This window comes from Choristoneura fumiferana, chromosome 2, assembly GCF_025370935.1.
Source record: "Choristoneura fumiferana chromosome 2, NRCan_CFum_1, whole genome shotgun sequence".
NCBI classification, from domain to species: Eukaryota; Metazoa; Arthropoda; class Insecta; order Lepidoptera; family Tortricidae; genus Choristoneura; species Choristoneura fumiferana.
The window spans coordinates 22,813,248-22,827,031 of record NC_133473.1 but is presented as its reverse complement, the minus strand read 5'-3'; the positions used below and the strand labels follow the sequence as shown (position 1 = coordinate 22,827,031).

At 46.4% G+C, this 13,784-nt stretch overlaps 1 protein-coding gene and 1 long non-coding RNA gene across 2 annotated transcripts; one reads left to right on the top strand and one right to left on the bottom strand.

The window, feature by feature from the left end:
- Positions 1-1,067: 1,067 nt before the first annotated feature.
- On the top strand, positions 1,068-2,774 carry LOC141445362 (uncharacterized). Its single transcript, XR_012453317.1, has 2 exons — positions 1,068-1,781; positions 2,667-2,774. It is a non-coding gene; the product is annotated as an uncharacterized lncRNA (long non-coding RNA).
- Positions 2,775-4,653: 1,879 nt separating this feature from the next.
- On the bottom strand, positions 4,654-13,325 carry LOC141445360 (eukaryotic translation initiation factor 4 gamma 2-like). Its single transcript, XM_074111206.1, is given in 8 exon segments — positions 4,654-5,398; positions 6,369-6,490; positions 7,157-7,565; positions 7,646-7,663; positions 10,254-10,663; positions 10,666-10,729; positions 11,449-11,555; positions 12,220-13,325. Coding segments are annotated over 8 exon segments (2,208 nt in total). The 5' UTR covers positions 13,235-13,325; the 3' UTR covers positions 4,654-5,335.
- Between the last annotated feature and the right edge of the window lie 459 nt (positions 13,326-13,784).

Sequence of the window (13,784 nt, the reverse complement as noted above, 5' to 3'; positions counted from 1 at the left end):
TACCTAATGTTTGTGTGTGTAATACGGTGGCGGTGTGCGTGTGGGCCGGACACTCACCCCATGAACCAGTCGACGGTGTCGCGCAGGTACTCGGGTAGCCGCTCCAGCTTGACGGATGTGGCTCGCTCCCAACAAGAAAGTCAGCGCCCGGCGCTCTGTGGTCCGCTGTGCGCTGCCGCCTCTCGCCCGCGCCTAGCTGGTGCCCAGCATCCCCCCGCGGAGCCGCCGCGCTACCCGCACTGTCCCGCACTATCCCGCACCGCAGCTGCACCGCCAACCGAGCGCGTCCGAAATCTTTCGAGCTAACTGGAGCGTGTCACAGTCGCAAAGATATTATTGAAAATTTCATTACAGCAGCTGAGCTGAATTCGCCATGTTGCGCAACTCGAGCGATTATTTATAGATAAAACGAGCTCCCCGTCGTTCGCTGCGACAACTAAAAAGTTAACAGGACACCGAGATACAAAATTAAACCATAACATTCAGAAACACGAAGTATACGAACATTTTACTGTTTTCTCGAAAGAGCTACGCGTAGAATCTCTCGTGAACAACACAATTCGCTGGCAACACCCGATTTAACTGTCAACTGGCCTGGCTCCATTGCGTGTCGTGTCATTCATTATCGATTGATTTTAATTACGATTTTGCTTAACTTCTCTTTTAGTTTAAATATTTAAATTTTATCATTATTAATAACAAAGTAAATACATGAATTGTGAGAATTTAGAATAACTTCATTACTTCCTTATATTTTTTTATTAAATTGAAACGCATCGTACGGTACTATTGCATATTGCATGTTTCAATGAACCCAACTTAACCTATCTTTCAGTTTGTCAGTGTCAATACTGTCAACTGCCAGTTCAAAGCTTTAGTGTTGCCAAGCAAATAGAAAATAGCTAAATAAGCTGCAGTATTCATTTTTAGCCTATATTTAAAACTTTTTGCAAAATTATCGTCGTTTCGCTTGAATAGTCATTAAAACAGAACGTTGGCTAAAATGCTCGCTAAAACGCTCCTGTTTATTTTGTGAGCTATTACCTGTAAGCTGTATGAATGAATGAATGAATATTTATTCACAGAAAATATTACGGATCGCTAATAATACTGTACCTACCTTATGTATATGTACCATATGTTCGGCCATCAGGCAAGTGAAAATTAGTCTAGAAAGGAATTAACCCTTGAATTTACAAGATATGATATAAAGACAGAACAGTAGATTAAAGTGTCAAAATAGCATAGAACTGCCGTCATCATTTAAATTTAACAGCAACCATACATAATTATCAAGTATATTTGGAATACAATTGGGTAGAACTTAATTTTAATTGTCATATTATTATATTTTTATCATTATACGTATTGTAAATTGTAACGAAATATTAGCTAGTATTTGGCTATTTTTCACGTATGTCGGTACTTCGTTGGGGTTGGGTATGGAGAATGGGGAACACTGAATCTGTCATGTCATGTCATCTGTGTTTGTCAAACACGTTTCTTTCTTTTCTTTCTCGCTCCTTGCAAGCTCCTTGCATTGATTTGATCGATTTCACTTGTCTTTCACTTTACGTTCATTTCACGGGCCACATTCAATTCCAAGTTCGATTGAGGGCGACTCCTAGTATCCTGTAAAACTAACAACAATACTTTAGTCAACATGTTCCGTTTACCGTTCGGCGACAGAATTGATCCCATGGAGGAGAAGCGTCAAGCAAGAGAAAACACAATAAATAGTGTCATAACGTTTTGTGTACTCTGCGCAGTGATAAGAATTGGTAAGTTAATAATATTAAATGATTTCGTAATTTCCGTACGAGTTTCTTAACCTGGAGATAGACGCTTAACGCTTTAATGAAATGTTTTACCTTCAGTGGGATTCAGTGTGTACGCTGTGAATACCATAGCAGCCATGTTAATCGGCACCCGTCGATGTGGCCGTTAAAAATATTCAAGTAATGATAAGTTCAAAATTAAAAAGGTAACTTGGTTCTGGATTAAAATATTGCTACCATAAGTAGATAGAACCATGAGTAGATAGACATGGCCAACAGTGACAAGTATTGAGTGTATTTCACTTACTAAAAATGTGTAGGTTTACTGTGTTTGATCTTAAACATACTTTTGACCTCCTCCGTCATTCATGGCATGGTATTCTAAGCCTGCAGGTTTGAGTTCTGTCACATGTTAACAGATTTTTGTTTTTTCATGGATAAAACTGATAGAATTTTTCTGAAATTCTACCATCCACTATACAGTGGCATAGCTACCAAGGGGCTAGGCGGGGCAGTGCCCCGGGGCTCTCAAGCTCAGGGGCCCTCGAAATTCTGCTTTATAGCTGATGATAAAGTTGCTTAGCATTTTTAAAGTATTTGTATATTATAATGATTTTACTTCAAAAAACCTTACCAGTTTTGATAGCAGTGGGCCCCATTCTTTTATTTTTTTTATACGCCACTGCCACTGTACCTTTTTATTTTAATTGTTGAAAAATTGGAATAAGACTAGAATGCAGTCCTTTTTTCTAATTTACGTCAAACAATGGGTTAGCCCTATGCTGCCACAGCTCTAGGTCAGCAACAAGGTCTTAGCAACCTTAATAACCACATAAGTTATTTTTATTGAATTAAAATCAAGTAAATGGTGAATTTGTGATGTTGCAGCGCCGCTAATCCTGGAGCAGAGTGGGCTGTGAGGGACACCAGGAGTCTTCCACTTATTTTAAATTGATTAAGTACTATTATGATATAATTAAATTGTTGTAGATATAATTCTTTGTTTATTTACTTCTGAAAGTTCCTACCAACATTGCAATTTTAATAAACTAACACAAATATACACTACAAGAACACGTCACTACTTTTCAAGAAGCTTGTAATTTAAAATCAGTGATTTTCTGAGTGAAACTCAATGAATATTATTACAAGGATCAACTTTGTTAACACATTGATTTGAGATATGAGATTTTTTCAAAGTACCTTGTGATGATATGGCTGTAAGTATGGTGATTGTAGTTTTTGCAACTTGATAGTAAAATTCCAGAAACCATGTGGAGACAACTTGCGCGGTGAGCGGTTAGTTCCCAAAAGAGTGTGACGTCTCTCGACGAAACATAGATGACGCTAGTGCTGCTGCTTAAGTAGCATAGTAGAAATAAGCAACCTGAGATATGTATGCATAGGAAAAATTCGTGTCTAGATTCCTGTCCAGCAGTTGTGTAGGGGTTATAGTACGCAGCACGGATTGCTGAGGACCTAGGTTCGATTTCCAGTGCTGGTCTCTTTTTCTGGTTTTTCTGTGCATCCATGTCTCAGTTTGTATTTTGCAATATCTAGGTATATTAATCATGATCCTTTATAGACGAGCGAGCATTACTTAGCTTTGATGAGTTTCATACCATTGGTCATCTACGGTCTTCTTCATCATGTCCAGTTTACCAATGATACTTTCTGAATGTAAATGCTTATCTTAATGCTAAAAATGCCAAAATCGCCATAGGCGTGCCTAAAAAAATTGAGGTTTGCCCTCGATTTCCCTAGGATTCCGTCATCAGATCTTGAATTGGTGACAATGGCACCACCTCAGAAGAGAACTCTTTCGAATAAAAAAATAAATTTGAAAATCGGTCCACAAATTGACTGAATGACTGAGTCAGACGCGAGAGCAATATATAATTTTGTGATCACTGTGTTAAGGTTAATCGCCGCATAAAACACTATCAAAATTATACTTCAACTAGCCAAAGAAACCAGAAATACCAAAATTAGATACTGTCTACATCTGCCATGTTCGAATGCTACAAATAGAATCCCAGGCGAAATATCGTTAGATGGCGTTAGAATCTTGAGGTCCGTTTGACGTTTTCTGCGATTGGCTCATTTAGTTATTCAACCAATCACGAGCAAACGTCACGATACTTACGCCATCTAGCTATATTTCGCCTCTGTGGAAACCCTCATTGCGTGACCATATAATAATGGTAGTGACATGGTAGTCCGGCCAGAATCGTCTCCCCCACCTCTTCAACAGTTAATGGCATTGACTTGAAATTTGGTATGCAAATGTAGTTTGGGTGACAATGCAAGTAGACGAGAAAAAGTACAGTCCGCAAAAACTTGTTTAGTTTCAGGACACAATAGACTGTCTAGAACTTGTTTTTGGACTACACCTAATTAAAATAAAAACGTATATTTTTTTGAGGACTGCATGGCATCTTATTTTACGCCCCATATACCATAGGTATAACAACTTTTTTTATCTATTTTGAAGTATATTTTTTAACTAGCTTTTGCCCGCGATTTCGTTTATCGTTATCCCGCGGGAACTATGTAATATATCGGGATAAGAACTATCCTAAATATGGAGATACTTGGAGACCCTGGGAAGAATCTTAAGGCGTCCAACTATCTCCACACCAAATTACATCTAAATCATAACTATAATACAATCACAAGCGGGACTTATCAGTGAAAATGACGAAAGTTTAAAACATTGCATCTTAGACAAAGATACTTTCGCAGTTATGTGACGTTTTGGGTAAATTTAAGGTGTGTCCTAATCACTCCATTTTATGTAATTTGCCGGTAGTCGATACCTTCGTCTCCAATGCAAGTATAACACAAGTGGGGCAGGGAATTAAAGGAAACAAAGTTTAGTTTTTGTAATAAATTACACTGAAGTTTATTTCTCACCGTGATACATGTTGGCGAGCCACTCGACTCGCTTCACCTCACAACTTTATTACAATTCACTCAACATACATTTCTTACGCCCGAGGGAACCATTTGCTTTTTTTTTGTTTTTTATTTAGCTACTAGTTATAAAATCCTAAAATTTGATAATACAATGAAATTTAAGCATTCTTACAGTTTACCACTAAGTCCATTTGCAACGAAACAAACGATCATGATGGTATTAAAATTGATTTAAGTTCTTCATTCATATAGTATAGAGACATATATATAGGATATATATATTACAATTTAAACTAAAACACGCTCGCTGCGGGAGGGGGGCAGATCGGGTGCAACCATTCGTCCAAACGAACACTATACATTGTATACATTTGTAAAAAGTATCAAAATTGAGTAAAGGCCTACAAAAAATTATCTCGAGATACTAATATTCCATTACGCCGTATAACCTAAAAATTGACCTATTTAACACCGGAGCCGCGGCGGCGAGTCCAACGTTAAAGGGTAACGAATGTAGGTATTTTAACTATTTGGCTTAATCATATTATATTCATATTATGAGGGAGCGCGAAACAGAAGCGGTGCGGGGCTCGGGCGGGCGCGTGCGTGGGCGGGGGCGGTGCGCGGGGGGCGGGGCGCTAGTCCTCCGCCTCCTCGTCCTCCGACTCCTGCTGCTGCAGCCACGTCAGCCACGTGTTGACCTGCCGCGACACGACACGAGCGTCAGGTAACACAACACATACACAATAAAGGACTGCATACACAATACACACACACTTCCAACTGCGAGATACTTAAGGGCAACACAGACAGCGGGCGCGGGCCCGCGACGGGCGTATTTGCATGGCGGTATATGGACGCCTTCACACAGCCCGTCGCCCGTCGACACAAACAGCGCGCGGGCCGAGCGCAGAGTTATCAACTCTCAAAAATATTTACCCCTAAAGCTTAAGTTAAAAACCCCTAAAACTTTGACTTATAAAGTTTGACCTTGGTGCGCAAGCGCGTTTGTTGTTTTCCACATATCTCGCGGCACTGTATAATTCTGTGTCAAGTTGACAAAAATGTCGTATTTATTATTGGTTCTAGAACTGTTTTCATTTGTACTCCAAAAGTCGCCAGATAAACCATTTTTGTCGTCAAAACTTTTTTGCGGTCGCTAAGATTTAAAAGTCGTCACTTCTAGGGACTAAGTCACTAAACTGGCAACATTGATAGCCGCTGCGGGCCGTCGCGGGTCCGACCCGCTCTCTGTGTGAATACAACGAACCGCGCGGCTCACGCGGCGGACACGACCCGACCCGCGCACGCTTTCTGCGTGTGTTGCCCTTTATTCACGTGACTGAATATTTGAGTCATGCAGCTAGCTCCGACATTGAGTAAAACAGATCAAATCAAATTCAATTCAAATTGTGTGTTATGTTGATTTAGCTGGAAGTGGAGGACAACGGGGACAAAGGGCAGGAAAACGTGTTTCACATAAATGTAGCCTCTTGCGAGTGTAGTTGCGGAGTAGCGCTAACTGCGACTACGAGTATGGAAAACGGACGTTATGAAGTCAATCCTGACACATTGCAACTATGAAGTTTGTTCTGATTTTTTTCAATGGTGGACATTAACAATAATCAGGAACTTGATAGCGGCTGGGTATGGGTAGTATAGTGTGCACACCTGGAACAGCGCCTCGCCCTTCCCGGGGTATGCGTCGGTGACGTCCTCGCGCCAGCGCAGGAACGCGTCCTCCTCGCACACCTCCAGGTTGTACAGGTACATGAACCAGCGCAGCAGCATGCCTGCAACACACACACATGACTCACCATTAATACCAGTCCACTCCCGCACTGCGCTCTCCGCAAGGAACATCACAAGGTTAACAAAGTATGTTTAAATAAAATGACGGCACGCTATTTGTGCAAATTGATGGGCGAGTGTGGAGAAGACCAGAGGCCGTATTGATATTGATGGTTGAGTGTGCGGGAAGCGAGCGTGGAGAAGACCAGTGGCCGTATTGTGTAACGCTTTGACGTTCGCGATAGCATTCACGTTTCTTTCTACCCTCTAATTGCACCGTGTGATAGAAAGAAGTGGTGAAAGAGCCCCTGCAGACCGCAGACTTTCTGTCGGTCGATAGTTTAGTCGGGCTTCTTAATCAGTATAAAGATGTATACATGTAAGTGCGCACACTAACGGCCGATACTGAATCGTCATATATGTAGTGTGTGCATTTGCATACATCTTTATACTGATCAAGAGTCCAACTAAACTATCGGCCGATAGAAAGTCTGCGATCTGCGGGGGCTCACAACGATTGCCATTTCGATGCGACAGACGACGAGGCCACAGAGGGTCTATCGCGTAACGTTTCTGACACTCGTAATCATAATGAAATGATAGCTAAATTTGTTTTACTCGTCATTAAAATCGTCGATAACAGGACAATAGTATCGCTGTAGACTGACCCTTGGGGTATCTGTGTTTGTGTGCGTGCAGCTGCACGGCGTAGACGGCGGCCAGCTGGAGGTCCTGGCGGCCCTGCAGCAGCGCGGTCAGCAGCGGCGCGTACGCCTCCGCCAGCTGCTTCTCGCGCTCCAGCGCCGGCTTGTCCGCCCCCGCCTGGGAGCCCGCCGCCGCCGTCACGTGCGCCGCCAGCAGCGCCACCAGCGTGGACACGAAGGCGGGCTCCTGCCGCACGGCGGGCTCCACGTGCGCCTTGATCCAGCGGTAGAGCGCGGCGGGCGCGGGCTCGGCCGCCAGCGCGCGCCCCAGCGCCGCCGCCACGCGCAGCTGCGGCACCAGCGCGCCCAGCCCGCGCGCCTCCAGCGCGTCCAGCGCGGCCGCCTCCGCCCCCGCGCCCGCGCCCCCCGCATCCTGCCCCCGCCCTCGCCCTCGCCCTCGCCCTCCCCCTCGCCCTCCCCCGTGCCCGTGCCGGCCGCGCCGCACTCCGTCACGTACGCGCACAGGTTGATCTGTAATACCGTAACATCACATATCTTATACAAACGTATCGATCTTTTGGTCCGATCTTACAAGAGTAACAGACAGAATAGAGATGGGTAAATCCGGATCTGAAGATTCAAAAGAGTCGATCCTTGAGCGGATCCGGATCCCTTATTGACTTCTTTCAAATCTTATCGACTCCGAGGAGCTACTGACCCCGACCAACCTATTGGATCGAGCGACTCGCGGTCGGCGATTAAGCACTCACTTCACTTTCGTTCAATCACGTCAGATCGGATCGGATATGTGCCGTCCCGCTCACGCTAATAGCATTTATTACGAGAGGAAGAAGGATAGCAAGATACCAATTTCAGAGCCGCTCCCCAGAGCCGGTTTGCCGAAGTGACACAGATTCAAAAGAGTCATTCTCTCTCTCTCCCTCTCCCTCCCCCTTCTTGGCCTAGGCCCTAGGCCTATGAAAATCCATTATTGTCCGCTGCTCTAACTTTTTAAATTTGCTTACTAACATTAAACTGACAAAGGAAAAATTACAAACAGCCAACCACCACTACTCTGTAAGCATTTGCGATGCATGGATGGAAGGACGGACGGATGGATGGGCAAAATATTTCCTCACATTGTTTGAGCAAAGCTCTATACAAACCTCGGCCAGAACAGGGATTGCTGGACTCGTTTTATCCACGTCTACCCCGAACTCTTCCATCAATCCCTTACTTCATGGCCTCTGCAGTAATGTACTAATACGAAAACACTATCTTTTAATTGTAGCAGAGATAGATGCATTATAGTCTCAAAAGCGAATTCTCCAATAGGCCGAGTGCGTCCGGAGGATTAAACTTGATAACCTTTTTTCTATCGAGGACTCGCACGTGGATGTTTAAAACTGTCCATAGCACCTCACAAACAATCCCTCTGCAATCTTCCGTAGCCCCAACTCGAACAGGGTTTCATTCCAATTCACAGATTATTAATACATGGTAATTTTCTATTCCATGCAGTTATATCTCGTAAAGGAATGCGGCGCCACCCCGGCCGCTGCCGCATATTGTGTGATCAGCACTATATCGAAATCTGGTCTTCATAAAAGCCGTAGAGCATTTAATCCCGCATAGAATGAGGCCAGATTAATATTTTTACCCAACTGCGAAGAAGGAGGGTTATGTGTTTGACGTACGTTCGTATGTATGTCTATTCCTATGTCCTCTCGTAACTACTCAACGGCTGAACCGATTTTGATAAATGATACGTCATTGGATACGTCTTGATGACGCAAGTGACACTGGGTACATGAAATTCTTAAAAATTCAAAATGGCGGATTTTTGGCGCCAAATTCGAGTGGGGTATCACATGAAAGCTAATAATTAGCACATTCTAAATATATATGGGTTATAATAGTTTTAGGGGCTGTTTCACCATCCATTAATTAGTGTTAACTGACGGTTAAATGTGATGCTGTCTCCGTCTATTCGAACAAAATAAATAGAGACGGCATCACACCTAACCGCTAGTTAACACTAATCAATGGATGGTGAAACAGCCCCTTAATCTACCATTTTCACAGAACTATTAATAAAGTGTGAAATAAAACAATAAATTTAAAAAATCAAAAACCCGACTGCCTTAAAAAATACTTAAAAGAAGAAAACAAGTCTAGTGGGCTCGAACTTTGTTAAGTTAACTTAAAGCTAACTTAAAGTTCAACTGTCGGGGACCCATTTAAATCGTGACGTTCAAAAATTCTTACCTAATGGGTCCCGACTGTTGAACTTTAAGTTAGCTACTTAACAAAGTTCTAGCCCACTAGACTTGTTTTCTTCTTTTTAGTATTTTTTAAGGCAATCGGGTTTTTGATTTTATAAATTTATTGTTTTTTGGACTACCCATTCTCATACTAATGCGCATCAAAGTTGGGCGTATTTTACATATTAATGAAATACGAGTTATTAAATTTAGTATTATTAGCCATAAATTGTATTTAGCATTAAATTGTAGTCTTGTGCTTAGTAAATACACAAAATACTAGCTTTTGCTCGTAACTTCGTCCGCGCAGACGGTGGTGGTAAATAGGTCCGTTTATGTATCCTGTTCTTTTTACGAGATTAAAAGGAACCTGTATGTTACTCCAGGTTATGAACTATCTGTGTGCTTTTCCTTCGAATCCGTTTAGCTGTTTTTGCGTGATTATGCGCGTGTTTTTGCGTGTTAAGAATTTAACAGCCGATGAGCAATGTGGTCGCGCACGGCAGCGAAGACGTACAATCATAATAAGCGTAACCGGCTCAAATCACTCGATCGAGCTTCACAATCTTAAAGTTCTCTGAACAGAACGTCATTTCTACTCGAGAACGATGCGCGAAGCGGTTGAAATGAAAAAGCACAAAAATTTCAATTGGGGCGATGGATATAAGTTTTCATCTTCGTGGAATTCTGTCATAGATAAATGGCGGCGTCGGGATGAACGTTCGGAGGGACGTCGGCGTGATGGGGTGACAATTAAAAACGTCTAGTGCGGGCAGTCGGAAGGACTCGCGCCGCCAAGCAGCCATGATACCGTACAGTTCGGTCTGTTTGTGATCGTGTCCGTGTCTCACCCTCACCTTGCTCTCCTTGTACAGTTCGTGCAGCTCGTCGAGGCCGGCGATGTCCTTGAGGTGCTGCATGACGTCCAGCAGCAGCGCCCGGGGCGCCGGCGGCGACGGCCACCCCGCCACCTCCTGCAGCGACACCAGCCGCGCGCGCGCCGCGTGAGCCAGCAGCGCGGCCAGGCGCGGGGCGGGGGCCGCGCCCGCCGCCGGCAGCAGCGCGCGCAGCAGCTCCGGGACGGGCGCCCGCTTGACGCCGCGCACGAGCGCGACGGCGGCGCGCGCCCAGTCGTCCCAGGCGGCGCCCGTGGCGGGGGCGGGCAGCGCCAGCACGTGCTCGAACAGCGCCTGCATGGCGCGCCGCAGCAGCTTGTCGGGCAGCGCGGCGGCGCGGATGCGGGCGGCGGCGGGCGCCTCGTCCGCGCCCCCGCCGCCGCGCCCTCCGCCGCCCCCTCCACCAGCAGACGGCACGCCTCCTCCTTGCTCATACCCTGACCGCCGACACGACACCCCGCATCAGTACAACAGTGCTCTCTTTGTACGATCGCCGACATCGATCTTTGCCACAGCGAAACGTGCAAAAATCAAAGAGTCATATCAGATATTTATGCAAGTTTTTTTGAGTCAAATATCGGTGCTGGCGACTGTACTCTATAAATAGTTATCGATTTTAACCCACTCCACTTTAATTATCACAAAAAGTACAAAATCGTTAAAATGGCCAACATACCGCGTCTAATCCGTCTTGATAGACAACTAGCAGACTGCTAGCAAGCGTTTATGAATCATACTTCTTGACAACCGTCTAACAAGCTTAATTAGTCTGCTAAGTAACAGACCGATCAAATCTCAATTAAGGATTTTTTGAATAAAGAATATTTCAGGAATTAGTATTTAAAAATCCTCTAAATTAGGTAGTTAGTACTGCTACTTTACTAACAATAAATATAAAAAAATAAAATTAGGATGATTAACATAATTACGCGGAAATGGCGGGAAAACAAACGTCTCGCTTTTTAATTATTTTTTCTGCTAATTTGCTGTCACTGCTGTCATTTTTTTTTTAACTATCGGGATTTTTATGTATAAGGCTGCAAGACTGCTGAATATGTTAGTTCATAGGTATATTCAGCCGGCAAATACGATGTAGTGGCACAGCTTGGTAAGTGAAGCCCGTGTGATGGGGTGGGGGTGGGGGGGTGGGACGCACCTTATCCTTCTTGGGCTTGTCCCTCTTGTCGGGCGCGGGCTTGATGGTGATGGCGGGCTCCTTGAGCAGCGCGCCGCCCGGCAGCCCCGCGCCCGCGCCCAGGCTCTCTGCAATGCACCAACGTACACATCAATATATTGATTATTTATATTACACATATCTTTAACCTCCACTCTCCATCATTTAGTTTTTTAAATATTTTGTGTTTTGTTTAGATATGTGTGCATTCCATTATGTAAGAGAATAGATTTTTTATTTATATGAAACCTTTGTTAGTGTCGAGCACAGACGTGTAGGTATTATAGCCGGCGATGCTTGCCAATGCCACCACTATTCTGAGTGTGCTGTGCATCACGTCTAGCTAACTCAGAAGTTTTACTAATGTACTAAAACCAGTCAGTGTCGTATATTTCGCCACGAGGCGGGTGCGTTAAACATAACCTAAATAAATAAAAAAGTTGGAAATCCTCCGACTTTGTCACTTCAAAGTTCAATATCTCAAAAACGGCTAAACCGATTTTGATAAAACATATCTAAGAACCATCGCTAGAAAACCGGCTTTCAAATAAATAAATAAAAACCGCATTCAAATCGGTTCACCCGTTTAAGAGCTACGGTGCCACAGACAGACAGACACACATAGCGGTCAAACTTATAACACCCCTCTTTTTTGCGTCGGGGGTTGAAAAGTAAAAAAAGGTGAATCGTTCGATTCAGAGTAATGAAAACACAGACGAGTGGCAGGATGTATAGGAGGCTGACGGTACTCACTCTGCGGCGCGGGCGGCGGCAGCAGCAGCGGCGGCGCCGGCGCGTGCTGCTTGGGCAGGCGGTTGGCGGAGGCGGTGAACATGAGCGAATATGCGGCGGGGCGCATCTGCACGTCCTCGAGCGCGCCGGCGCCGGCGGCCGGCAGCCGCGCCTTGTGCAGCCGCGGCGGCTCCTTGCCGTTGGCGGCCGCGTGCTTGCCGAAGTGCGCCGGCCGCTGGTGCGCGTAGTACGAGGGCGCGGACGGCGCCGAGCGCTGCCGGAACGCGTCGCGCCCGCCGAACCCGTTGCCGAACAGCTTGTCGGGCGGCGGCACCAGCGCCGAGGGCGGCTGCAGCGCGAGCCCGGCCAGCACGTCGTCGAGCGGGCGCGAGCGGTGCGACCGGAACAGCGCGTCGCCGTGCCGGTCGCGGTCGCGGTCACGGTCGCGGTCGTGGCGCGTGTCGCGGCGCGGCTCGTGGTCGTGGCGCAGCTGCTGGATGGGCACGGGCCCCTCGGCGCTGACGGCGGCGCGCGGGGTCCAGCCGCCGCGCCGCAGCTCGACCACGTCCCTCAGCATGAACCGTATGCGCGGCGCCAGCTCGCGCGACTGCGAGAGCGTCTCGATGCGGGCGAAGTACTGGTCCATGAGGCCGCGGCCGCGCTCGGAGTCGAGCACGCGGCCGCAGGTGCGCACCAGCTGGGCCAGACACTCCAGGTCCTCGTGGTGGTCGGCGGCGGCGCGGCGCGCCAGCAGGTTCTGGATGCAGCGGTGCAGGATGGACTCGGCCAGGATCTCCAGCTTGCCGAGCTCGCCGATGAACTTGATGTTGCCGAGCATCTTGCACTTGGCGAGATGGCGCCGCTCCTCGTCCTCGGGCGCCAGCGCGCGCTCCTCGAAGGCGGCGAAGGCCTGCGCGCGGTTCTCGAACTCGGCGCGGCACTTGTTGAGCAGCAGCAGCCGGAACGTGCAGGGCTGCGGCGCCGGCTCGAGGTTGGGCGCCTCCTCGGACAGCCGCTTGCAGAGCTGCGCGTACATGCTGGAGTACTTGGGTTCGTCCAGCGCCTTCTCGAAGATCAGCAGGATGACGCCCTTCAGCACCTTGTCCGAGTCCAGCTCCAGCCCCAGCAGGTCATCGCTCAGCTTTTGGAACTTCTCCGGCGTGAGCTTGTTGAGGATGCCGCGGACCTGCGCGACGGAAGCGTCAGTAGCGGCGGCGGCGGAGGCTCAACGGGCGCGGCCCCGGCTTCGGGTCCGGCCCGATGTTACGAGATGCAGATGGCGCAACGAAAACGATGTCGACAAAAATTCCAGGCTTTTTTAAAAATTACTTAGGCGTTGACGCGAGGTGAATAGTGAATACTAATAGGCTTGAACTTGACAGTTCATTACCTAAACATCCAAAAAACTACAAACCTTGAATTTTTCGTCAACAAGTTTCTTTTATAACTAATGCATATTACAAGAGTCTCCTCACATTTAGTAAGCCGATACAAAAAGCTCAATCTCCACGCAAAAGAGCGAAGCGGAGCCGATCAACGTTTTTTTCTGTCTTATTGAAATTGTTTATTCAAAATAATTGTTTTAC